We start from the raw sequence: 27459 nt of genomic DNA, 5'->3' as shown, positions 1-27459 counted from the left end.
TACACCAACAGAAAAACTGTCAGGCTGGACTGAAAAAAGGAAAGGAATGACCAAAGACAAAATCATGAGCCCTGAGACTGAGGTCAGAGAACAGGACATCTTGGGATGTCTTAGTGGGCCATGTAGGTGGGCCAGGTGGGTGGGATCACCACGTGGGTGGGTCCTAGGTGATTACTCATAGGCCTTGACATAGAGTGGAATTTAACCTGATGAATTTTGAATTTGCTTTGGAAGCGTAACCCCTTTCTTCCTGTCCTTCTTGTTCCTTTTGGAAGGGAATGCCTGCGTCTGTCCCACCACTGTGTTGTTACACAGGTTAAGAGATAGAGAAAAACCTTGCCCCAGGACAGACTATACCCAAGCCTCATTCACAGTGGATTTAGGGATTTAAAGATATAATTTGGAGGACCAGCAGATGGTGTGATTGTTGTATCGCTGGATTCTCACATAGGCAACCACATGCGGTTCGAGTCACAGACTTGGCAGCTTAAAACTCATAACAAGCATGTGTGTGTGTATGTGTGTGTGTGTATGTGTGTGCATGCCTCAAATCCCAAGAGGAGAATGGAGGAGAAAGAATTGTGGCATGGCCATCCACCCTGGGGGCAGGGGGGGATTTCTCACTTTCTGTCTCTTTGTCAAGCACATAAGCTCTATAGCAAAAGTCTTCTTTAAAAAAAGAGAAAAAAATAAAAAGAAAGAAAGAGAGATACAATTCAGGACTTTGGTAAGTTGAATATATTTAGATGAGATTCTGAACTCAGAGTTGATGCTAGCATGAGTTGGAACTTTGGGGAATGTTGGGGTGGGTGAATGTATTTTTCAAGTGAATCGAGGGGGTGTAGAGGGGGTGCTATTATTGGGATTGTTTCCCCTCCCTAAAAGATATGTTGACATCCTAATTCCTCATACTTATAAATGTATTCTTGTTTGGTAATATGGTCTCTGCAGATGGACCCCAGTGATGATGAGACCATACTGAACTGAAAAGGGGCCCTAATGCATGTGACTGCTGTCCTCATTAAGAGGAGAGACCCAGAGATAGAGGAGAGAAGGCCGTGTGATGAAACAGGGATTGGAGTTAATGTTTCCACAAGCCAAAAATGCCTGTGGCATTTGTAAGACACAAAGTCACTTTCCACCAGGGACTGTGGAGGGAGAACAATCCTTCCAATACCTGAATTTGGCGCTGTAGCTTCCAGCACTGCAAGAGAATAAATTTCTGTTTTGTTAGCTACTGAGTTGGTGTTACTTTGTGGTGGCAGCCCCAGGAGACTAATAAAGCCCACCAGAGTGGATGGACACTGTTCTGCTTTGACCTTCCTGCATTCACTCCCTGCTTCCCTTTCAGTAATTGCATGATTTCCCTCTTCCGCTCTTATTCCATGTGCTTTGAAGAGATGACTTCACCAATAGCTCCAAAACTTCACATGTGACCTATACATTTCCCTTGTTCTCAGTAATTGCTTCAGGAATAAATCCATATCCCAATCATAGTCTATGAAGAAGATGCAAAGCTGGGGCTGCAGCAGCCATGTGGCTACCATGAAAAGAGAATCCACTGGAGACTCGAAACCACAAGGATGGAGCCAAGTGGGAATTCTCTGAGAGAGAGTTCTATATTCCATAAAACAACTAACCATATGCAAACATGGCCTTTCTTCTAGGAACTTTAGTGGCACCAAAATAATAAACTCTCTTTTGCTTCAACTATTTTTGGATCAATTTTCTATCCGGTTCAATAACAAGACTTCCACATGCTGAACCTCCCTGTCCTTAGTCTGCCCTTATTCTGTTGCACTCAGTGGTCAGTAAATACCATATCACTCTCTCCTGGCTCACTTCCAAATTTAACAACACAACTGAGCTTTGGTTTTGGTGTTGCACTGATTAATTAATGGATACAATGCTTTGACTATTACCTGATCCCAGTTAACTCTTAGAAAATGTTAACCAGGTTTTCCCATTTCATTGGGTACTTTTATGTTCGGCGCTTAGTTTTTCAAGACACAGGCTATATTTTAGGGACATTTGGTCGGCTGTATCTTAGGGCCCACGAGTCCTTTAGTCAGCTGTAACTTAAGGGCCCATAAGAGCAAAGAGTAACTAGTCTTTATTTCCTGTGGTAATAATATGTTGGGGTATCAGAAAAGTCATTTTTTTCTGCATTTTTCTATGAAAAAAATGTCACGACTTTTCAAACAACCCAATACAAGAATATCTGTCTTCTTTATTATATGTATAGATTTAGCTCACACTCAGTACACCCTAAAATGCTGTTGACCTATTGTGGTGAATATATTTTATGTTTTAAAATACATTCTTAAAAGTAAATTGGTTATAATAATAAACAACAATGTAATGTTTATATATTATTTCAGCTAAGCAAATTGTGCTTCCCAGTTTTTTGGAAAACATCTCTGATCTTCTGATTTTCTAAATTTATTTATTTATTTCTCCTCCATTCTCCTCTCAGGATCTTGGGCACACATGCACATGCGCCTGACGTGAGTTTAAGCCACCAGGTCTAGGACTCGAACCACAATTGCTTACATGGAAGTCCAGTAACATAGCCATTATGCCAACTGCTGGTCCCTCTTCTTTTCTTTTGGAGAGCTTTTGCTATAGGGCATGTGCACTCACCAGAGAGACAGAGAGACAAAAAGTGTGAAATCACCCCCCTGGGAAGAAGGGGATAGCCACCCCATAATCCCTTCTCTTCCATTCTCCTCCTGGGATTTGGAGCATGCATGAATATCAGGCCTCCAGGTCTGGGACTTGAACTGCAATTGACTACATGAGAGTCCAGTGATGTAACCATTATGCATCCACTGGTCCTACCTGCATGAGTTTAAGCCACCAGTCTAGAACTTGAACTGCTATTGACTACATGGGAGTCCAGTGATGTAATCATTGCGCCATCTGCTGGTCCCTTATAACAGAGATAAAATGCAATTTAGATTCTAAATCCAAAATTTAGTTTATCACATATTATTTAATTCATCACATGTGCATTTTTATTACTTTTTTAAAAAATTTAATTTAATCATTGTACATCTTTACAGCAAGTGGTATAATGGTTAAGGTGCTGGACTCCCATGTTTTCAATTGCAGTTCTAGTCCAGGACTGGACCTGGTGGCTTGAAACTCATGCTGGGCACATGTGCATGTGTGCCCAAAATTATAGAGAGAAAAATGCAGAAGGAATGGGGGTGTGGTGATTCCCCCAGGGGGTAATTTCTCACTTTCTGTCTGTCTCTCCAGCAAGTACAAACACCCTATAGCAAAAATCTCAAAAAAACACAGAAACTCCCTCAAATGACTACCCTAATAATTTATTCAAAGCCTTCATGACATAGTGACAAACACCCACTCTTTTATGGCTCAATATATTTGCATACATATATATATACCTCTTTTCATTCATAACTTTAAATAGCTATCTGTTTTTTTCTTTGTAAGACATGGATGTTTCATACATGTGTTTGTGAATAAGCTAAGAGTAAATGACACAACTTATTTAATTGCTGAGTATAGACACAGCGTACATAATTTTTTCAAATGCTATACTCAAATTACAGAATCTAAATGTTTCCTTTGTTAGCGACAGTATTTATAATATCCTCTCCCCAAGGAACAATACCCCAGATACTCAGTAACTATTTATAGTGAATAGTGCCCCCAGTTATCCAAAAGCTCAAAATTATCACTGTCTTTTAACATGGATTTATTATTAAATGAGTATTTAAACATTAGGTACGAATTGAAAAAAGAGAAAGATGGCTACCACTGAGGAACAATACACATAGTTGTATATTAATGTTCAAATGTGTTGCATTTAGGGCGGAACTTCCTCCTGAGCCTGCAGGAGCACTCCCTTAAGCTGCCCCATTCAGCCTGCTGCTATGACAACTATCCAGGGGCAAATGTCAGGGCAGCTTCCTGTTTCTGTGTACTGGCATAATTGCTTTGTCAGAAACCTAGTAGCTGCCTTCCTTTTCTCACTGAGCAGTGAAGAGCAAGAGCGGCCAAGGAACTAAATGTTGAGATATTCTTTGTCTGTTCCATGGGCTATGTTCCTAGGTTCCTATCGTATTGTATTTGTGATTTTTCTCTATATGGTGCTACAACTGTATTTACTCAACTGTCAGGCAACATTTTAACTGTAGCATTAATCCCAATGAGTACCTATCTTTTTGGTCCCACATTACAATTCGTAGGCTCGAGCATTCCTGTTATGCTAGCAGGCATCTTATTAAAAGGCTCTTTTTCCCTCTCTAAAACCAAACTTTGTGCTGTGCTGTATGAGGTTCACACAGGGGTATTCATTAAATGTGTACCCTCATTCTAGTATATAATAGGTATCTTGAGACTCACAGTGATAAAAAGCCAAGACTGTTTTAATCCTACAGAGTGATATGAAATTACAGACTCAAACAATATTCTTAAGACACCCAGATGCCATTACAATGTTAGGTGTGTACAGTGTTACAATTTGGGGTATATAATCAAGTGCTAAAATACAGTGTGCTGATAGTTGCTGATATGCAGAGAACTAGGAAAGGGGCTTAGTTTTGTGGACTAAGGTTTATCTAGGAGATTCTTCATTAAGCAAGTGCACCTTAAGATAAGTCTACAAATAAACATGAGAGTGAAACAGTGCTGAGAAACACCTTGCACAAAGACAGGCTACTCCACACTCCAATACCTCTAAATACCTCAAATGTCATTTGTATAGAAAGAAAACAGGATCAATAAAGAGAAACTGCATTTTCCATCTGTGTCATTTTTAGTTATGAATAACATAGCCCTTACTAAAGTTTGAAAAAAATAAATTAGAAAACGTGTGCTAATACATATTTAACCTATAAGACGATTGACAAATATTAGTAAAATTGTAATGAGCTACTTCCCCTCCATGTCTCAATTTATTTCCCAAGTACGATAGTGTCAAGTGCCTATACTTTAATGGCTCAGTGGGAAAGGACTTGGATTTAAAACCTGGTATGGAGTTTTGAATTTTCTTTTACTAAGAATACATATTAATAAATAAATGTTAATTCAAGAGATTAATTTAATATAAATGATTACAGGAATGAGCCTATATTACAAATACACACAGAATAAAAACTCTAACTGAAATTCAGGATTCTATATTTAAGAATTTGAAAAAAATTTATAGGTGACTGGGCAGTTCCCTGAAGAGAAATTTTTTCTCACACATATAGAGGCTCATGCAAAGCCTGGCAGATTCACTGGACTTCTCAGACTTGCTTCGTTGACGATAATTAATCACAGAAATATGCAAGTCAATTAATCTAATATGACCTTCTGAGTTCTGCATCTAAAGTAGTATTCAAATTCTTGCATACTATGTATGTATGATGCATTAAAAGTTAAAATTTATGAAGCATTCTGACTTTCATTATTTAGTACATTACCCTAAAATTAAAGGGAGCTAAATTTTTTCCCTGTACTGGTCTTTTTTCTTTCTTTTAATGGGAAATTATGTCTATAATTACATATGGGGGAAAAAAATCACTTAAGAAAGGAAGAGAATGAGGAAGGATGGAAGGCAGGCAGATCAGCCAGCCTAAGCTGAAAATAAATTTCTCCTGTCTTGGGTGGTTTATAAAATAAACTCATTGTACTAAGCAGTCCATAAGGTTTTCTGTAGCTCTAAATTATTTTATGAGTCTAATTAACGTTATATAAGAAATACTTGCAAATATAAAATACTTGAAAAAAGAGAGGCCTCTTTTGAAAAGTTGTGTATAGCATTCTGACTTTCATTATTTAGTACATTACCCTAAAATTAAAGGGAGCTAAATTTTTTCCCTGTACTGGTCTTTTTTCTTTCTTTTAATGGGAAATTATGTCTATAATTACATATGGGGGAAAAAAATCACTTAAGAAAGAAGGAAGAGAATGAGGAAGGATGGAAGGCAGGCAGATCAGCCAGCCTAAGCTGAAAATAAATTTCTCCTGTCTTGGGTGGTTTATAAAATAAACTCATTGTACTAAGCAGTCCATAAGGTTTTCTGTAGCTCTAAATTATTTTATGAGTCTAATTAACGTTATATAAGAAATACTTGCAAATATAAAATACTTGAAAAAAGAGAGGCCTCTTTTGAAAAGTTGTGTATTAGCAATCCTTGAATATGGCAACTTGTGCTCACGTCCACAGATGTATCTGGGTCATCTCATTAATTTTGATTGTCGATGATGTTTCTAAAGGTCTAAATCAAGGTTATCTTCTACCTCTATCTTCTCAGATTCCCCCACCTGAAAACTATCTCTTTATATATCCTGTATTATATTGCAAAGACAATAAACTAACCAGCAGAAAGCCATTGATGAAGTAAAAGTCTTTAATTGTTCTTTTTTCATGGAAATAATGCTTTTAGGATTTAGATAATTTTTTTCACTATTGCATCATTGATGTTGATAGTTACAGTTATAATTCCTTTTTGTACTTTTGCCTTTGTCACTTAGATTTTCAGAGGAAGTTAAGAAAAGGAGGCTCACCATCTACTTCTGAGATTTAAAAAAGAGGGTCTAAACCTGCCATGAGCTGGGCGGTCCCTGAGAGTCAGAATGCATGACTGTATTTCCTTACCTAACGAAACAAGTCTACAATGAGAACACAGAATGCTACTGGAGAAGTAATTTAATGAGAAATTTCATCTTAAAGTAGAAATCTCACTGGACTTTTTATCTAATTGTATTATCTACAATGCCATTTTGATGTCATTTCTATTCAAGGTAAAATATAAAAAGGAATTAGAAATAAAAGCCACTTTTTTTTTCCCATCTAAGCATCCTTTTCTTTTGATGGAAGTTTAGATAAGGACTCTTAGAAAACAGTTTTGCATGAACTTGTAAAAACAATGAGAGGTAGTCCTCTTTATATCTCATTAACATGGAATAAACAAGAACAAATATAAGCTGTCCCAAGTACATTGTTAAAGCAGAAAAACATTGAAAATATTATTGACAAGGCAAAGAACACGTACAGTATGACAAAGGGGGAGTTTCTTACTGAAGGTGAGAAACTTATAATGAATTGATAGATTTCATCAAAGTTGATCAACACAAATCAATCAAGCTCCCTTCAACATTATAAGGAAGAGGCAAATTACCAAGAAGACAAGTCAGCATGACCCGGGATGTTCTCCAGGATAGACTTTGTAGGACCAACTGTTCTGTTACCTGGTCTATAGTGCCTAACTCTGATGTTAAAGCTTTGTGTCATACCACAAAGTCATGGAAATGACACACAGAAAGCAGAAATCGTGGCTTGTTTCAAAATCCAAAAAAAAGCCATAAAGGTCACTCCAAAGAATGTTTCTCAGCTTAAGATTTACCATCCATTAAAGAAGAAAATCATTTGAGACCTACAGAGGGCATAATGGTTAGGTCACTGGACTCCCTTCTAATTGATCGTGGTTTGAGTCCCAGATCTGGTGGCTTAAACCTCACACCAGGTGCATGTACATGTGTGCCCCAAATCCTGAGAGAATGGAGAAGAGATTGTGGCATGAGCATTCCCCCGTGGTGGTGATGGTGAGGGGTAATTTCTTACTTTCTGTTTCTCTCTCTCTCTCTCTGTCTCTCCAGTGAGCACACCCACTCTATAGCAAAAGTATTTCTCTCTCTCTAAAAAAAAAAAAAGAGGAAAATCATTTGATTAGTGAGGATTGGCATCTAACTCCATCTTTTAAGTGTATGATAGTAGACTATTTTCATGACATGGAGATACACTGTTGATGTTTTAGAAAGAGTTTCACTGAAAAGAAAAGTAAAACCATTTTCATCAGGTTAATGTTCAGCTCTCTACAAATACCCAGCTCTGCAGATATATTCATTTGTATGTGCCAAGTTACTGAGGTGGCAACTCCATGTGTCTTCAGGCCTCTTAACACATTGCATTTAGCACGTGACCCTTGCCAAACATCATATATCTCTTTCTTTAAGAAGCACCCAAGTTTAATTTTCTTAAAAGATTATTTATTTATTTCCATTTGTTATTGTTATTATTTTTCCTTATTTGATGAGAGAGAGAGAGAGAGAAAGGGAAAGTGAGAAAGCAAGGCACCAGGTCCAGGACTTGAACCATGGTTGGCCATGTGGGAATCCAGTGCCCTTATCCACCACACCAGTTGCTGGCCCCTCACACCCAAGTTTTCAAGCTATTATTTTTCAAGCTATTATTTCTTTCAAGCTAGTTTCATAATAAATTTGTGACTCTGGTTCACTTTCCCCAATACACATAATATTGTTGCTTCGAAGCAACTAATGAGTTTCAAAGTGGTTTGATTAAAGAGAAAGGACAGGGCAAGGAACGAACATATTATGAGAAATAAATTATAAAAATGAATATGTGTGCATAAACCAAATATGTCAAACTATTCATTTATCTGCTCAACCTAAAAATAATTGGTTTAAAATAATATTAACAAAGATGCTGTCTTCATAGAAAACCTAGTAAAGCATATGTTTCCCTGACTTTGGCACCAAAAGTGTATCAACATATTTCTCCGTCTGAATTCAAACCACCTACTCATATCCTGCCATTTATCCCCTTGAAACTAATAACATCCTAAGCTAAAAATACTTTTTCTAAAATACTATTTTTTATAAAATGTGGGAGAAATCTCAAAATTGCAGTGAAGCCAGTAAACCAAGTAGTAAAGTAGTCAAGTGATGGAAATGACCAAAAATAAATAAATATAGATATAGATAAATGATAGATAGATTAGATAGATAGATAGATAGATAGATAGACAGACAGATGATAGATTAGATAGATAGATAGATAGATAGATAGATAGATAGATAGATAGATAGAAGATAGATAGATAGATAGATAGATAGATAGATAGACAGATGATAGATTAGATAGATAGATAGATAGATAGATAGATAGATAGATAGATAGATAGATAGTAGATAGATAGATGATAGATAGATAGATAGATGGATAGATAGATAGATAGATAGATAGATATAGATAAAAGCTGTGGCTTGTTTTCAGCTTCCCAAAGAAAAAGGTACCAGCAGATGGCATAACGGTTGTGTCGCTGAACTCCCACATAGTCGACTGTGGTTCAAGCCTCACACTTGGTGATTTAAAACTCATGCAAAGAGGAGAATGCAGGAGAAGTGACTGCACCATGGCCATCCCCACATAGTCGACTGTGGTTCAAGCCTCACACTTGGTGATTTAAAACTCATGCAAAGAGGAGAATGCAGAAGTGACTGCACCATGGTTATCCCTCCTAGGGGGTGATTTTGCTCTTTGTCTCTCTGTCCCTCTAGCGAGCACATGCATCCTATAGCAAAAATATCTCTCTCTCAAAAATAAACAAATAAATAAAAAGATTACTATAAAAAGAGTTTCTCAGTTTAAGATTGCCATCCATTACAGAGGAAAACCTTTTGATCTATACACCTTACAGTCCCACTGAGGGACTAATAAAATGATGTCTGTCCATTATCTCTCAGTTACATACATTGAGATATCCTTATGTGAGAAAATTATGGACATGAAGAAAAAATTTAAGCAAAAGTAAACTTATTTTTAAGTTTTCAAAGATTTCTTTCTGCAAGAAAGGGGAAATGGGACCGGTGTCCTCAAAAGGGTGTCACCGTAAGACAGTCCCCTTTCCCCACCCAAGTCTTCTAGCTAATCAAGGTGCCAGGCCACAGGTGCACCTGTCATATTCAGTTCAACCCAGGATCTGACACAGGGCCTTCTCATATGGCTCCAGCGTCATGGAGCACTAGCCTGCCTCTTTGACACCCCAGATGGGCTTCTCAACTGTATTTTTTTTAAGATAAAAATGCACTGGTTGATAAAACTGTAATATCTCATTTAGAAATGTTCCATGTGTCAGGGACCAACAAGTGGCATGGTGATTAAGGTGCTTGACACTCCCATATGGCTGACCACAGTTCAAGTCCCAGACCTGGCAGCTTGATTTTCCCGGACCTGGTGGCTTGGTTTCTCACTTTCCCTTTCTCTCTGTGTCTCTCTCTCTGGTAAAATTAAAATAAATAAATGAATAAATAAAATAAAATAAACAAGTAAGGAGATTAAAAAAAAGAAAAAAAAAGAAGAAATGTTCCATGTGTCTGGAATATCATCTTGTAGTTTTTCTGCTGTTCAAAATCTCTTCCATCTCTCAAGTTCTGACTCAAACAGTGCCTCATGCATTCCCTCAGCAGAGCTAGCAGTATTCTCCTGGGGCTTCTCACAGGGGATTCTTCATAGCCTGATGATTTCATTTACCATGCCAATTCACTTATCTTTTATAGAATGTGAGTTTTATTGAGGAAAGATAGGTCTTACTCATCTTTCAACAGAGAATAAAAACACTTGCTCAGGATCAGCAGGTGACAGAATGGTTACATCACTGGACTCCCATGTAGTTGACTGCGATTTGAGTTCTGGACCCAGAGGTTTGAAACACACTGGGCACATGTGCATGTGTGCCCAAAATTCTGAGAGGAGAATGAAAGAGAAGGGGTTGCATCATGGTCATCTCCCCTGGGGGGAGGGGCGATTTCTTATTTTCTGTCTCTCTGTCTCTCTCTGGTTAGCACACATACCCTACAACGAAAATCTCTCTAAAGAACAAAAAACAAACAAAAGTAAACAAAAAATGCACTAGCTCAGTAGCTCTATTGTCAACATTAAATAATACTTCAAATGATGAAGTAAATCCAAATAGATCTGACACTTATTCTTAGTAAAGATCCTCTCTACTTGATTTGTGGCATCTGTACTGAGGAAAACGCCTGCCACATGATGACTGCTTCATATAAACTTGCTAAATAAACAACTTTTGGACCTATTTAGAAAAAATTGTTTTTCCTAATAATCATATTTCTGCTAATAGATACATTAAATATTTGAGGAGATACCTAAAACATTTCAAGAAACATGGAAAAATAAAAGCCTAAAACTTTTGCCATTAAATCACTATCTTCTGGGAACTCAAATTGGGATTCTTTTTTTTTTTTTAATTCTGAGAGGCTTTTGCTATAGGGCATAGATACTTGCCAGAAAGACAGAGAAACAATCAGACAGAAAGCGAGAAATCATCCCACAGGGGGGGATGCCCACGCTGCAATCCCTTCTCCTCCATTCTCTTCTCAGGATATTGGGCATGTGCGCACGGGTGCCTGGCATGAGTTTAAGCCACTGGGTCCAGGACTCAAACTGCAGTCGACTACATGGGAGTCTGGTGACATTACCATTATGCCAGAGGCTGGTCCCTGGGATTAATTAATTTTTCAAGTCCAGCCATATTGATAACTAATGTTGAAGGAGTAGAAATTTATAAACCAATCATTTTGCTCACAAAATATCAAAGTAGTCAATCAAATATTATTTCCTGCAGAGAAGGTAAAGCATTTTAGTAAAAATATTTAACCATGCTTTTTAAATATTATATAATGAATACAATAAAGTTAAGTTTTTGCATGAAAATGGTAAATGTGCATTATAGTTATGTATAAAACATTTTTTTGAGAGATTTTTGTTATAGGGCACATACACGCACCAGCGAAAGAGAGAGAAAGCAAGAAATCAACTCCAGGGAGGACGGCCAGAATGCAATCCCTTCTCCTCCATTCTCCTCTCGGGATTTTGGGCATGCGCACAAACACACACCTGGTAAAAGTTTAAGACACCAGGTTCCAGACCTAAACCACAGTCGACTACGTGGGAGTCTAGTGACAAAGTCATTATGCCATCAACTGGTCTCTGTATAAAATATTTTGATATATGTCTTTGCTTTTTCTGAGTTTCTTTTGTTTATAAAATTTCTACAAGTTTACAAAAATATAAAATATATTTGTTCCTAAATCTATTATTTACAAATGTGGTTATAACCATTTCCAAACAGTTCTGGTTTAAGAGATAAAAGATGGTAGATTTTTAGTGGTAATAATGTTTGTAATCAAGTCTCTGTGGGTTGATTTGATAATTATTTAACTATTTTGTATTCATGAATTCAAGGTCATAGTATAATACCCACTTGTGTTAGCTATTTTGCATATAAGAAAAAAAAAACTAATCTTCCTGTGAAAACACATATTCTTGGAAACTATTTGACCATATATTTTTCCTGTATTTGATTTGAAGCAAAATGTTTTGTTTTGTGACATTCTTTTTGCAAATGTTAAACATGGAAATTTAACTTATGGTCCCATATTAGGAGAGATTATAAATTTATATTCAGAGATATTTAAAATAGATGAATAATTTATATAAAGTAGAATTGTACTTCACGAATACAACTGTAATGAGAAAGCATCAGTGACTTAGTTTTTTGATTGGAAGCATAATTGATACGGTCATTGAATTGATACTTAATTGCCTCATCCTTGAAATTAAAACACAATTAAATAAAAGGGCCTCATTAAGTTATTTTCATCTTATTCCACACAATTTTTACTTCTAGGTTCTAACAAATTACAAAACAGAAGTAAAAGGAAGAATAGAAGAAAGGAGGGGAAAGTATTTCATTCACTTGCCAAGTGCAAAACCTACTGAAAATGTAAGGATTTGGAGCCTCTTGATCAGTCTCCAAAATAGAAGTGAGTTGTAAGGACTCATTTTCAAGGGATATATCTAAGAAGTTATGTTTCTGAATCCTGTACTCAAATTCTAGATGATGTTGCCCATAGCAATCAACCCAAAGACTGCTATCAACCCTTGATGACATTTAGAAGGGACACAGTAGGTGCTGTTGGCATTAAGCAGATGAGGGACTGGTTTACCAGAAGCCCATCTTTCTGGTCTGGCTGGCTGAAATAATTGCAAGTGGTTGATGGAATGATAACCTTGTGGGGGACACCTCTCTATCTAAAGAACTAAATAAACTCCAAAGACAAATAAATACATTGCTTATATAAATATCAGAACACTAGACATCTACATTTTATATAGATATTTAAATTATGGGCATACATGATTTATATTAACTATAAGTTGCATTTTAGGCCAAAAAGTGATCAAGGGAATTATGAAAAGATACACCATGGTTGATAGAGTTAGGTTTAGAGTCAAAGTTCCCTAGATGTTCAAACAAGCTTCTCTAGGCACATACCTGGAAAACAAGTTCTATCCCTATTGTATGTGTGACTAGGGTAGAGATCAAGGACACAGCCCTTATGCTCATTAAAACCCTGGAAAGTTTTGTTTTGATATGGTATTTCCACTTCTGACAATTTATCCTGAGAAAAGTAAGGGAGGCATTTGTTTTCACAGGAAAATTGTGGTAGAAAAATGTAGAATTAACTCTGGATAATTTACAAAAAATTTAAAAAATGACATAATGGGGTATTCAGTGGCTTTTAAAAAATCTTTATAAAATTACATAGTGGTACAGCAACTACTCATGACATCAAATAAAATGAAAGGATATGATGCGTTATTATTTTGCTTTAAAAAAAGATTTACGTAGAAAAAGTACTAGAAGGGACCGCTATAAAACCAGGTGGCAGAATTACTAGTAAAATTTATTTTCTCTTGATACATTTCTTTTGTTTCTCACATTATCAAAAATAAGCCTGCATGACTTTAAAGATTTTTTTAAATGCAAAAGTATGATTTTAAAAAAAATGCTAGAATTGGATCAACCCTCTTTGATTTTGGGAAAACTAACTGCTCTAAACTTCAGTTTCTCCACTTTAATAAAAATGACGACAATTCCATTAAAAAATTTGCAAAACAGCATACAGTGCTGCATCCATAGGTGTTTCTGCTGTGGCAGTTGTTAATGTTCTTTTCGTTATTGCTTATTTCTTTCATGGGCAAGAGAGGGAGAAACAGAATCCCTAATAAGGCCCTGACACTATGACCCACCCCAAGTCTTCAACTGGCACCAGTTTACGGGCAAGTGAGTGCCCAGTGTACTCAGGAAGGCCTCTGGACTTCACAAAGAACCTTCCCATGTGATGTTTCCTCGCAGAGTACCATCTGTATTACTGTCCAGCCCCTATTAATATTCTTACTAATGAGACAAAACAAGGCCTATTAGAATGAGATGACATTCAGTATATACGCTATCACAAATAGTTTAAAATAATATGTGTGAATAGGAAATAGAGCATATTCTAAGAACTATTGTCAATGGTACTTTTGTTTTTCTTGTACAGTATATTTTCTCCTGTGGAAGAAGGGGGTCATAAAATGTTAAAATACATTGAAAGACTCGAAGATACAGAATTTTCTCTAAAATATTCTTTACTAAAAGGAAAATGCTAGGAGTAAAGTAAAAAGCTGAGGAAGACTGAGCACAGGGCAAGACAGTGTGAGTTGGAAGGCAACAGAAAGAGGTTAAAAGCCATACCTGTTACTATCACAATGCTTAAATTTAAGAATAAAATCCTATTGAAAAATATTGCTTTTCTTTAGATACTTGCTAAACTTTATGAAAGTTTCCAAAAAGACGTACAGCATACATGATTTATATTAACTATAAGTTGCATTTTAGGCCAAAAAGTGATCAAGGGAATTATGAAAAGATACACCATGGTTGATAGAGTTAGGTTTAGAGTCAAAGTTCCCTAGATGTTCAAACAAGCTTCTCTAGGCACATACCTGGAAAACAAGTTCTATCCCTATTGTATGTGTGACTAGGGTAGAGATCAAGGACACAGCCCTTATGCTCATTAAAACCCTGGAAAGTTTTGTTTTGATATGGTATTTCCACTTCTGACAATTTATCCTGAGAAAAGTAAGGGAGGCATTTGTTTTCACAGGAAAATTGTGGTAGAAAAATGTAGAATTAACTCTGGATAATTTACAAAAAATTTAAAAAATGACATAATGGGGTATTCAGTGGCTTTTAAAAAATCTTTATAAAATTACATAGTGGTACAGCAACTACTCATGACATCAAATAAAATGAAAGGATATGATGCGTTATTATTTTGCTTTAAAAAAAGATTTACGTAGAAAAAGTACTAGAAGGGACCGCTATAAAACCAGGTGGCAGAATTACTAGTAAAATTTATTTTCTCTTGATACATTTCTTTTGTTTCTCACATTATCAAAAATAAGCCTGCATGACTTTAAAGATTTTTTTAAATGCAAAAGTATGATTTTAAAAAAAATGCTAGAATTGGATCAACCCTCTTTGATTTTGGGAAAACTAACTGCTCTAAACTTCAGTTTCTCCACTTTAATAAAAATGACGACAATTCCATTAAAAAATTTGCAAAACAGCATACAGTGCTGCATCCATAGGTGTTTCTGCTGTGGCAGTTGTTAATGTTCTTTTCGTTATTGCTTATTTCTTTCATGGGCAAGAGAGGGAGAAACAGAATCCCTAATAAGGCCCTGACACTATGACCCACCCCAAGTCTTCAACTGGCACCAGTTTACGGGCAAGTGAGTGCCCAGTGTACTCAGGAAGGTCTCTGGACTTCACAAAGAACCTTCCCATGTGATGTTTCCTCGCAGAGTACCATCTGTATTACTGTCCAGCCCCTATTAATATTCTTACTAATGAGACAAAACAAGGCCTATTAGAATGAGATGACATTCAGTATATACGCTATCACAAATAGTTTAAAATAATATGTGTGAATAGGAAATAGAGCATATTCTAAGAACTATTGTCAATGGTACTTTTGTTTTTCTTGTACAGTATATTTTCTCCTGTGGAAGAAGGGGGTCATAAAATGTTAAAATACATTGAAAGACTCGAAGATACAGAATTTTCTCTAAAATATTCTTTACTAAAAGGAAAATGCTAGGAGTAAAGTAAAAAGCTGAGGAAGACTGAGCACAGGGCAAGACAGTGTGAGTTGGAAGGCAACAGAAAGAGGTTTCAAGCCATACCTGTTACTATCACAATGCTTAAATTTAAGAATAAAATCCTATTGAAAAATATTGCTTTTCTTTAGATACTTGCTAAACTTTATGAAAGTTTCCAAAAAGACGTACAGCTACAGAATGAAATGCAAAAGAAAAGCTGCCTGTCTCAAAACCTTTGTCTTGAGCATGGTGTTTTAGAGTTTTCAAGTATGTCCATGACAAAATAAAAAGTCTGCATGAAAACTGTCGTGACACTTATGTGACTATATTTTAAAACTTTATACCAACATTGAAAAAAAAACAAAACATAATGTGCCTATTCATTAATACCTTAATGGGAGCAAAGAAAAATCACGAAAAAATACTGATTACTGTGATTTTACCATCAATAAAGTAAAAACAATTAATAGAGAACTATGCATTTACATATGCATATATTTTGTTTTGGTTTGGTTCTGGGCAAAGGAGTTCATGCTGTAAGTTTACCAGCAGTGATTATTTATTTACTTATTTTGGTGTTTTCTATTAGCAAAGCTTCAGTTCTCAGTACTTCATTTTTCTGCTCCCTCACCTTTTATTCCATCATGTGTGACTAATATGTCACCTTCCTCCCCCACAGTGTGCTCTTTTCAATAGATTCAAATGTGTCACAAAACAGCATCCCTAGATGCTGTAAAACTGACTGCCGTCCCGACTGGCTACTTTGTTCCTCCAGGGCAGTGTCTGCTGGGCTGCAGCTGGAGAAGCCCATGTCTTCTGGTTTTGCATGCTCCCTTCTATAGAACTACATGCTAACTCAATGGAAGGAATTAGGGATAGAGCAAATAAAGAAATCCTCACATTCTTCAGAAACTTTATACATTATTTTGTCATCAAGCCTATGAGTAAAATATATGTCATCCCTCCAATATAGTTGAAATACATTCCATGAGGGTATAAATCACCAGTGAGTAGCTGGTTCTGATTTGGTGGTGATAATACATGCTAGTGATAATCTCTGATTTTTGGTCTCTGATTGTCTCTTCAAATGAGTGCTAACAACCACCAAAACAAATTTTTTTTTTAAGACAGAAATAATCTCTAGATAATAAAGACACAGAAAAAGAACCTCTCAAATTTGGGTAATGTTATCATACCATAAAAATGAAGTCTGAGGGGACCGGCAAATGGCATCATGGTTACATTGCTGGACTAACACATGGTTGACCGTGGTTTGAGTATTGGACCTAGAGTCTTGAAACTCATGCTGGGCACATGTGCGTGCATGCCTAAAATCTCAAGAGAATGGAGGAGAAGGGATTGCGGCATGTCCATTCCTCCTGAGTGAGAAGGGATTGCGGCGTGTCCATTCCTCCTGAGAGGGTGTGTTCTTGCTTTCTGTATCTCTGTCTCTCTGGTAAACACACTCATCCTATAGGGAAAAAAAAAACAAAAACAAAAAACAAACAAACAAAAAAAACCCTCTCTCTTTAAAAAAAAAACCTATAGGAAAAAACAAAAAACAAAACAAACAAACAAACAAACAAAAAAAAAAACAAAAAAAAACCTCTCTCTTTAAAAAAAAATGAAGTCTGGGGTCCCATAGCATAGCAGATAAGCATTGTGCAACTCAATCCCATGTTGCTTCCTGCAGTTCAAATGCTCTCCCTGGTGGATCTGGGCCACACACACTGGGCATATGTGCTTGCATACCCCAAATCCTAATGAGATAGAAAAAATGGAGGAAAAAATGATTGGAACATGACACCTCCGATTCTGAAGTGCTTTCTGGCTCGAGTGCACACACCCTTTGGCAATCAAATAAATAAATAAAAGTGAAATCCTGTTTCACCCATCTTTCTGAACTGTCAAAGTGAGAAAGAACTTTTGAATGTAAAAATACAGCTTTTTATATTAAAATAAATGTTGCCTATATTCTAAAATGCATTGAGGATGAATCTCAATTCTGTCAAGTCCAATTCTAGATGAAGCAATAGGATCCTGTCTTTGCCACTAGCTTGCTTTGAGACTTAGGGTGCGTAAGAAGCTTCTTCTAGATTTTGTTGCAAAATAGATGTATGAAATAATGTATTCAACATATCCATAGCACCTTTTATGTTTATAGCTCAAAGAGCTTTATAAAATCCAATTAAATCATCAAGTTTCATAAACTCTGAAGGACAGATATAATTAGAGCTCCGCATGAGGCTAGGCCCTGGCCTGGCCCAAGGGATCTGTGGCTTAGCAGAAAACATGTTTTAACTGTCCAGATGGGAACTCATATGTACCTCCAGAAAGTCAGGGACACAGTGAATAATCTCTGGATAGCTGTTCAAATCTAAGAATCATGAGTGGTTTAAGAATACACACCGAGGGCCAGGGTAGCATAGTGGTTAAAGCAGTTGGATCCCATGTGGCCAACAGCATGGATTGAGTCCCAGCACTGGTGGCTTGAAAACATGCTGGGTATGTGTGAGTGTGTGTGTCTAAAATCCCTACAGGGGGAAGAATTGGAAACAGAATTGCAGTGTGCCCACACCCCATTTCAGGGGTTTCTCCCTCTTCTACTCTTGTCTTTTGTCTCACTCTTGAAAGGTCACATACCCTGTAGTAAAATAGAAACAAAAAGAGAGAATGCACAGAGAAAAGGATGATCTCATTTTCGGAACTTGGAACTATGGCTATCTCTATTTGGGCAAAGATGGTTTACATTTAATTAAAAGCAAATTCCCTCCAAGTCCATGTGTTGGTGGGAAATAGAATCAGCAGGTAGAAGTTTCAGTGCGGCATACTGAAGGAAATCTATTGAACTAGTAGTAAGAAATAGTTTAGATATTTTTGAAATACTAATTAAATACACTAAATCAGTGCTCTTGGTTCATAATTGGCTCTCCAGAGGAGGCAAAACTCTGGGAAATTTGTAACCGTCTTTTAGGCTAATATCAAGGCAAAACCTGGTTAACTAGTTACGGTACAGTGCAAAATCTTTGTGACCAAAGCAAATTGCTTTTCAGAAGGAAAGTGCACTGTCAGAACTTTGTGAGCAGAGCCACAAATAATATGAGTCCCACGAGTTTGTTCCAGGCCAGAATTTTTCCCTGAGTGAACAAAATCAATAAAAAAGCATTCTATTATTGTGGAAGGAGCTCAGATGTCAGCCTCACAGGACATAAATTCATACCCTGACTTACCCATGTAGCTGGCGAATTGAATGAATGAACACTTCTCCAGGTTCAGTTTTCTTACATGTAAATGAGTATAATGATATGTAGTCTCATGAGGTTCTTGAGAATAATGAATGAAAAAATATAGTGTCTTTGGATTTCCAATAAATTACAGTAAATACATTTTTAAAAATAATTTCTTCCATATTCCCCTATATCTCAAGCCTTCTAAACTCTTTTAGGGCCTTGAAAGAACATTCATCAGAGGAGGTAATTTTTGGCATCTTCCATTCCCATCTAATGGTGTTTTGTAATAAACAACCACTATGTATGATGGCACAGAACTAAGAAACGGCTTTTATGGAAAGTAGCGTCAAGGACCATTGATCCGTGCCCACCCAGGCTATATTCCTGGGGCAGTAGTAGAAAGTGTCACACCCCATTATTTCCAGTACTTTTTCTTCAGTGGGTGGAAGGTCTAGTAATTTAGCTTTTAAGATAAACTTAAAGACCTTCAAAATTATTACAACTCTCTGACAATATGAAAGTGTATTAGTACAAGTAGATCTTCCGCAGAGGTGAGATTTTCCTGCCACTTGAGATAGTTAAGCAAATAGAGAATATAATATTTCTCTAAAAATATATAAACACCTCAAAGACACTATACTTTCATATGCATTAATTTCCCAGATCTTCACAATAACTCTATGAATGTGACATTGCAGCCCTCATGTTACAGGTGAGGACAACAGTGGTTAAATGATTGGACCAAATATTTGTAAATGGTCAGCTTTGGAGGTTGTTGTAGAGGGATGCTGCAGGCACTATATAACATTAATCAGTCATTTTAATTTTCATAAATAAGAATATCCCTGATACTATGTAGGGATAGTCTAGATACTCTGCAAGGATATTCTAGAGTATAGACAAGAGTGATTATATGACTAGATAACACCAGTAGAGTCTTAAGTGACAGAATTTTACTATTCCAATTTCTAGAATTAGTATCTTTTATCTAGTGGACTTAGTCTGACTTTAAAAATCCTGTGTCTGAGATAATACAATCAATGTTTCTTTCTAATTTACTGATAAAACGCAAAACATACAGAGAAGTTTTCTTTTCTAGGCTGATTTTATTCATCTTACCATGTGCCAGGCAAATTGCTAAGTTCACCATAAGAATCTGTCATCTTAGGGATTCATAAGTACCCCCAAGGATTACTACTATAATTATTGCTGTCTTTAATATAAGAAGCTGCAGTATACAGAAGTAGAATAGATTTCTGAAGGCCACACAATTAACAAGGGCAAAGATAAGACTCAAAACCAGGAGGACATTTGGAGGAGGGATACGGAAGCAGAGCATTGACGGGATGGGGAGGTGTGGTGTTATCTGTTGAAGATATTTTGATCAACTGGACTGGGGAGAAATGTTCACATATTGAACTGTTCACTTTGTAAACTAAACAATGTGATTGAATGTATATTAAAAAATTAAAGAAATAAATTACTTAATTAAAAAAGCAGGTCTATGTAACTCCAGAGCTACTAATCATATGCTAGGTATCATATCTGGGGCTGTAGGTCATTTTAAGCAAGATAAATTTATAGATATAATCATGATGTAAGTCTCACTAAGGATGCATATATGAATAAGAACTGATTGCACGATAACATCAAAATTAGTATTTATACATACTTTTGATCTGAGGCTAATACTGTATTTCTCATATAACTAAAGACTTCATCTTTTGCAGCATTCAGAATTATTAGTACATAACATTTTAATAGTAAATGCATGAACTCAAAGCCAGGGCCATGCTGAAACATTATTTCAAATATTCTAGGCCTGAAATAAAAACAGTTTTCTTCTTCTTTCTTCTAAGCCCATTGCTGCACAGAAAGAGCAAAATTGGACTAACTTAACTGCAGATATGAAGCATCTAGTTCATTTGTTATCAAGATAATTTAAAAGACTACAACACAATTTTCCGTATAACATTTCATTTATTATAATTCAGTTCTTTATTGTGGATAGTTAAGAAAGGGAATAGAGAGAAACACATTCCAGAGAATGTGAAGGAGAGACAGAAAGTTACAGATAAACCAAGGGGGAGACTGAATGAAACACTAATGAGTAGTGCACACACACACATGCACAAATATACACATATCTGCTGCACAGCCTTAGAAAAGAGACAAGAAAAATGATATGTAATTGGCATATGATGAAGGATTAATTATGAACGTGTAGGCCCAGGGCATGAATTCTCATTATGTTACATCCCCATTTTCTGATTTTCTAGACTTTCAAGTTTATATTGTATTTTTACCACCCCCAGCATTATCTCTTGGCATTTGGTAGTAGACCAGAGGAAATTAAAGAGAGGCTCATTTTCATTCAAAATTAATGTGATTAGGTCACTACCATAAACGATGTGGTAAATTTACAAAACTATGGTAAATAATGAATTAGAACCTCTTAGTAAGTAATTAGCCTTCACACTGGAACCTAAACAGAATTATAACTGATTAGTTTTACTGTTTTTCAGTTCATCATAGAAAGTCTAGTTGTTCGATCTCCATTGATCACACAAAAATAATTTTTTAAAACTTAAGTCGTAAAGGCACAAAAACTATATCCCTGTGTACTTTAGATCCATTCACCATTTTTAATCTCCTACATAAATCAAACGAAAATGAACCGTATTTGTTCCATCTGGCGTACACCAGACTCCCGGATTCCTTAGTACCTGTTGTCTATCCAGGCGCATCCTCTTGGCGGCATTTCTACTCTCACTCTCACAGGCTGAAGCCAAGATACTCTCTGCAACTGCTGAAGTAAGGTGGGAAGGAATAGGTCGAGACTACAAAAAAGAGAGAGAAATATGAAAACTAATTATTAACAGTATCATCAACAGACCAATCCTATTCTCAGAAGAGCTCACAGGGCCATCAACACGTGCAGTGGCATCCATTGATTTCAACGGAACTTATAAAGAGAGGAAATGGAAATCGTAAAGATGAAAAATGAAAGCTAGTTAGAGGTTAAAGCTGTAGTTGCTACACAGATCCATCATTCATTCTCATAGCTCCATTGTCACAAATATTTAGTCTGGACCATTAAGCTGGAGTCTGAACAGGCAGTGGAAAATTGCTGACTGGGTTTTGCAAATAAAACAAGTCCTTTAATTCTTTTATTACACGTTACAATGCACAACGAAACAAAACAAAACAAAAACGAGTGACAGGACTGAACCATAATTGAAAAACCTAACGATCAGATCATGTCAACCTTAATATGAAATAGTATGAAATAAATAAATACAAACTAAGAAGTCGGTCCTATAGTAATATTGATACACCGAAGGTCTGATGTTTTGTAGGGGAGACATGGTTGCCTGTGAGTACATTTGCATGTTCTGTTTTATTTATAAAATAGGAGATAATATTATTTACTCAATGGGTATTTATTGAAATCTATCTTTTACGTAGCTCATATAGAAACTAATTTATCTCCAACTAAGTTTCTAATTAATAAATTGTTTTCAGCTTTCCATATCATCTGTGATAATCATAGAAAAGTTTTTCATTCTTTTTCCTATAATTACATGAAAAATTATCTAATTGAAAGAAAAAGTATTTAATGATACAAAACAGGGCTTTTTAATTAAAATAAGTTAATGATAGATAGAAAGTAACATAAAAATTAAACCAGATGAGATAATAAAATAATATGAAATTATTAAAGTGTCTTGGGATGGTAGTATAGAGTAGAATGATACTTTAGGGTTTTTAAAGTCTCTGACCAAAATATATGTTGATTTTTTTTATTAGAAGATTCCATACTAATTGAAATCTTTTAAATAAATCTTCATAAAGAAATTTGAACATGCCTTTATTGTACATGATTCATTTTACCAACTCTGGCATGTAAAATGTGCTTTTGAAAATTGAACCATAGGTTTTGTGTGTCGAATAATATGCCAGAACAATTAAAGTCAAACCACAATTTTTATTTATTTTTTTGAGAGAGAGATTTTTTTTCTATAGGGTGTGTGTGCTAACCAGAGAGACAGAGAGATAAAAAGTGAGAAATCATCCGTCACAGGGGATGGTCACACCACAATCCCTTCTCCACTCTCTTTGTCAGATATTGGGCATGCAAGCACACACACCCAGCATGAGTTTCAAGCCTCTGAGTCTGGAACTCAAACTGTGGTGGCCAAGTGGGAATCCAGTGACATAACCATTATACTATCTGCTGGTCCCAAACCACAGTGTTTTAACAGACTCTCCTCAGTGGGATTTGTGTAGAGTAGAAAGAGACCAGGCTTTAACTTTGCATTTATGAACTAAGAAGTAATTACTGCAGCTACCTTAGCAGAATTCCTCACTGCTTCTTTCTCTAAAGTAACTTCTATAGGGAAGAGATAGGAAAGGTATATGGATATGGTCTCCATTAACCCCGTGAGATGTCTGAAATGGTGGTCGGACAAGTTTGACAAAGCAGTGGAGTGTTCAGAATGCTGTCACTTTAAAAGAGAGTAGCGGGGCCCCTGAGGTGGCAGGGGGAAATGCTGCAAAAGCTTTTTGAGAAGGAAATTAGAAAGCCAGGACTGTGTCTTGGGAGTAGAGGGTCGGATAAAGTAAACCTTAAAAAAATTTTTTTCATGAAGATATAAGTATAATTTCAAAACTCATATTGCTTCTTTTTTTATTGTCTACCACATATGGGTAAAGTAGTCCAGTTAGAAACAAATTAACATTAATAAAATTAGTGTCTTATTGAAAGATGACCACTTCCAAGCTCAAAATTAAAATCTAAACTAAATAAATGGGAATTAGGTATCCTTCTTGACTGAATTATCTCTGGATAAAAAGATGTTACAGGAAATATAGGAATAAGAACATTCCAGGGTAGAAAATAAAACAAATTATTAGATCATAGTCAGCATTATTCAAATAGGAGGTAGAGTTTAATTTTTTAAAGCTTTATTTTAAAAAATGTGTTTTGCTATATGCCAGAGGACACATGTGCTCACCAGAGGAAAAACAATAGGGAAAAAGGGAGAGAGAAGAAACACCCCTTTAACAGGGTATGGTCATGTCAGAATCCTTTTCCTTCCATATCTTCATTCTGTCAGAATTTAGGACATGCACACACATGTGCTCAGCCTTTTTTTTCAACTGTGGGGGTCAAGATGCAATTCATCTTGAACTAGTCAGGGATGTGGAATCAAACAGCCAACATACAGCACTTAATCATTGTGCTGTGGGGTCTACTCAAATTTAGACTTTTTTTTTCCTAATAAACTGCATTACTAGATACTTCATCTAGTTTTAGGAATGGAATTAACAAACTCTAAATAAAATACCAGCAACTTCCCTTTTCTTAATCTTACTATTGATAGCCACATGGGATTTAGAGAGGCATATTTCTGTTCTCCATTCCTTTTTTTTTTCTCACTTTATCAGGTATCTCCATTAGAAATTTGAGATATATAATGCAATTGAATCTTATTAAACTGATTAAATTGCATTAACAAACACATGAGCTCATTAAATATATAAAAGTTTATTGAACAAGGAAGACACAGATAAAATTGCTCCTTAATTAAATTTTTCTAGTAGAATTTCCCTTATTTTTTAATTTTTTAAAATAAATTTTACTAAACAACTTTTGCAAAAAAAACAGTAAAAGGTGCTATGTATAATTATTTATGTAATTTCCTTTTCAGAAAAAAATTATGGGAGAGTTGGGTCTTCCCCAGCTAGATTAAATTGGCTTTCTTGACAAGTAGAATAATATACTCATTGAGTACAACTAAATAGTCTTTAAAATCTATTGATAACCTACTATTTCAAGACTTTGGAAAAAAAATCAACTTCCATCTAAGGCAGTCATATACTCTTTCCTATTGAGTGGGAAAAATTAGAAGGATCCATGAATTTGCATTATCCATAGATGAATAGTTTAGCTTTGAAAACAAGAGTTGCTCTGAGTTTATTGTGGAATCATAATTTGATAATTATAAGTGGCCATCGATCTCATTCAGGACCATTTTTTAAGTTTAATGAATCTGAAATCCAGTTAGATTAAAGAATTTGCCAAAGTACAAACTGAGCTAGAAGTAGGAGCTGGGTCATGTCTCCCAATTCGCAGTACTTCTACTCTCCTAAATTTTGTTGTATATTTACTACTTTTATATAATTTATTATGAATAATATAAAATATACTGAAAAATTCTAATGTAAACTTTTCAACTAAAACATAAGCAGATAAAGATTACCCTTTACATAGATTATCATAATCATCACAATAGATTTGATCTCATTGATGAGAAAGGTAGAATGAATTTATAAAATCTATACTATTGTGTAAGAGATAAGTATGTATTTTTCCAACAGTTTACTATATCTCAAGTATCTTATAATATGTGTATCTCCAAATGAAAATCCAGTATCATTCTAATTTAACTTTTGATAAATGTTAATAGCTAACCCCTGTTGAGTGCTTAGGATGCTCAGGCATTAATATTAAAAACTTGGATTCATTATCAACTTGAATGTTCTAAATGATCTTTTTAAAAAGTACTTTTGTTATTCATATTTTAATAAAAATAACTTGAATTGTAAGAGATGATATACCTTGCCCGAGATCATGCAGCAATGTATACAGAAACACCTAAATTCAAAATTAATTCTGATGATATACTGGGTATAATAATCACTGGTAAGGAATTATTTCTGTGTTTTAACTCAGGCCTCAGTGAATTTAAAGAAAGCTTGAGCTCTTTAAATACAATGCATTCCAGCAAAGGAATCCATTTACAGATAACCTTATTTTGCATGTAAGTGAAGAATATTTTAGAATCTCAATAACATCCTTCTCTTGAAGTGATTGAAATCTTCCCAATATATTTTCCTATTATTTCTTGAAACCTCTTCTTCATTAAGAGTACAAAGATGAAATGATAGATTTTCTAAGTTATGCCACAAGTTCTAAATTGATGCAATTTAAATCCACAAGATTTTAACGCTGGAATTACCGTAAGTGCCACAAAATGTACATGAAACATAATAAATCTTAGTTTCATGCACAGAAGGAAAATGCTAGAACCAGGCAGAGAAGTGCTTTCCCCTCATAAGTCCCTTTGTTCTAATATTGATGAGCCAATACCAAATGCCAATGCTCCCTAATAATCACAAGGCTCAATTATACTGCTTCCAGATAGAAGATATTAAAGATCAAAGCCATTTGCTTATCTTTCTTCCATATTTTTTAAGAAGATTTTGCCTTAGAGTATGCGTGGTCCCTGGAGAGAGACAGACAGTGAGAAGGAAAGTGAGAAATCCCCCTCCATAGCCCCACTACAATCTCTTCTCCTCTATTCTCCTTCTGAGATCTTGGGCACACACACACACATGCCTGGCGTGATTTTGAAGTCACCATATGTTCCTTATAAAAGCAATTTTAACATTGGAGAAACTTAAAACTATTGTTTACTGTGAGTTCTGAGAATTATCTTCGTTGGAACTTTCCTTTTTGTCACTGCGTTTGATGGCTGAGAGCTTATCCTACTATCACTACTTTGGGGTCTTCCTGGCACATAACGAGCAGAGTGTTTCATGGGCAACAGTCATAGATTCCACCAGGAATGAGTTGCCAAAGATTCCCTTTTGCATCAGTAAGAGTGGCCATAAAGCATAAAAACTTCCATATAATAACTGGAGATAATATTTGGGCCCCAGCTGCAATGGTACAGGTGTTAGGCACCGCTGCTTGATACTGGAGCCATATGGGAGGCCTGAGTTCAGATCCCAGGTCTGCCTGACTGCTTCAGGGTGCACCTGCTGAGCTTGTACACCTGCATAGTCCTGACTGGCTGGAAGGCTTGGAGAGGGACCATGGCATGGCAAGATCCTGCACATGACCCTTCTCTCTCTTTCTCTCTGTCTCTCTCACTAAAGAAGTAAATTAACATTGTTTTTTTTGTTTGGGTTTTTTTTTTTTTTTGAGATACTTTTGTGCTCACTGGAGAGACAAAGAGACAGAAAGCAAGAAATCACTCCTCAGGGGGGATGGCCAGGCCATGACCCATTCTCCTCCATTCTCTTGGGATTTGGGACATGTACGCACACACACCCAGTGCGAATTTTAAACCGCCAAGTTTGGGACTCAAATTGTGCTCAATTATACTGAAGTCCAGTGACATAACCATTACATCATCTGCTGGTCCTATAAATAAGCATTTTTACTAAGAATTTTTTTTGAAAAAATTCAAATGCAAATAATTCGATAGTTAATTTATGGAAAACAACACTTTTCCTTCTGCTTGAAGATAGCTCTGTAAATACACTATAAGCTATATTTTAAGACTTAAAATGATAATTGAAAATGTATATGATCATACATTTCATATGATCTGCACATAGATGGGAAGACATGTTACCTGTATCTTTCCCTGGTTGTAA

At 35.8% G+C, this 27459-nt stretch overlaps 1 protein-coding gene across 5 annotated transcripts in view; it reads right to left on the bottom strand.

Annotated features, from left to right (window-relative positions):
- Nucleotides 1–27459, bottom strand: part of NOL4 (nucleolar protein 4) — a 365383-nt gene that overhangs the window by 60377 nt on the left and 277547 nt on the right. For all 5 annotated transcript variants that reach the window (XM_006150552.3, XM_006150553.2, XM_006150556.3 and 2 more), the window contains one exon: nt 21735–21848. In XM_006150552.3, the coding sequence (XP_006150614.1) occupies nt 21735–21848 (114 nt within the window). The remainder of the gene's footprint in view (nt 1–21734; nt 21849–27459) is intronic.

This window comes from Tupaia chinensis, unplaced genomic scaffold (genome assembly GCF_000334495.1).
Source record: "Tupaia chinensis unplaced genomic scaffold, TupChi_1.0 Scaffold000290_1, whole genome shotgun sequence".
Lineage (NCBI taxonomy): Eukaryota > Metazoa > Chordata > Mammalia > Scandentia > Tupaiidae > Tupaia > Tupaia belangeri.
This window is presented reverse-complemented; position numbering and strand designations above follow the sequence as displayed.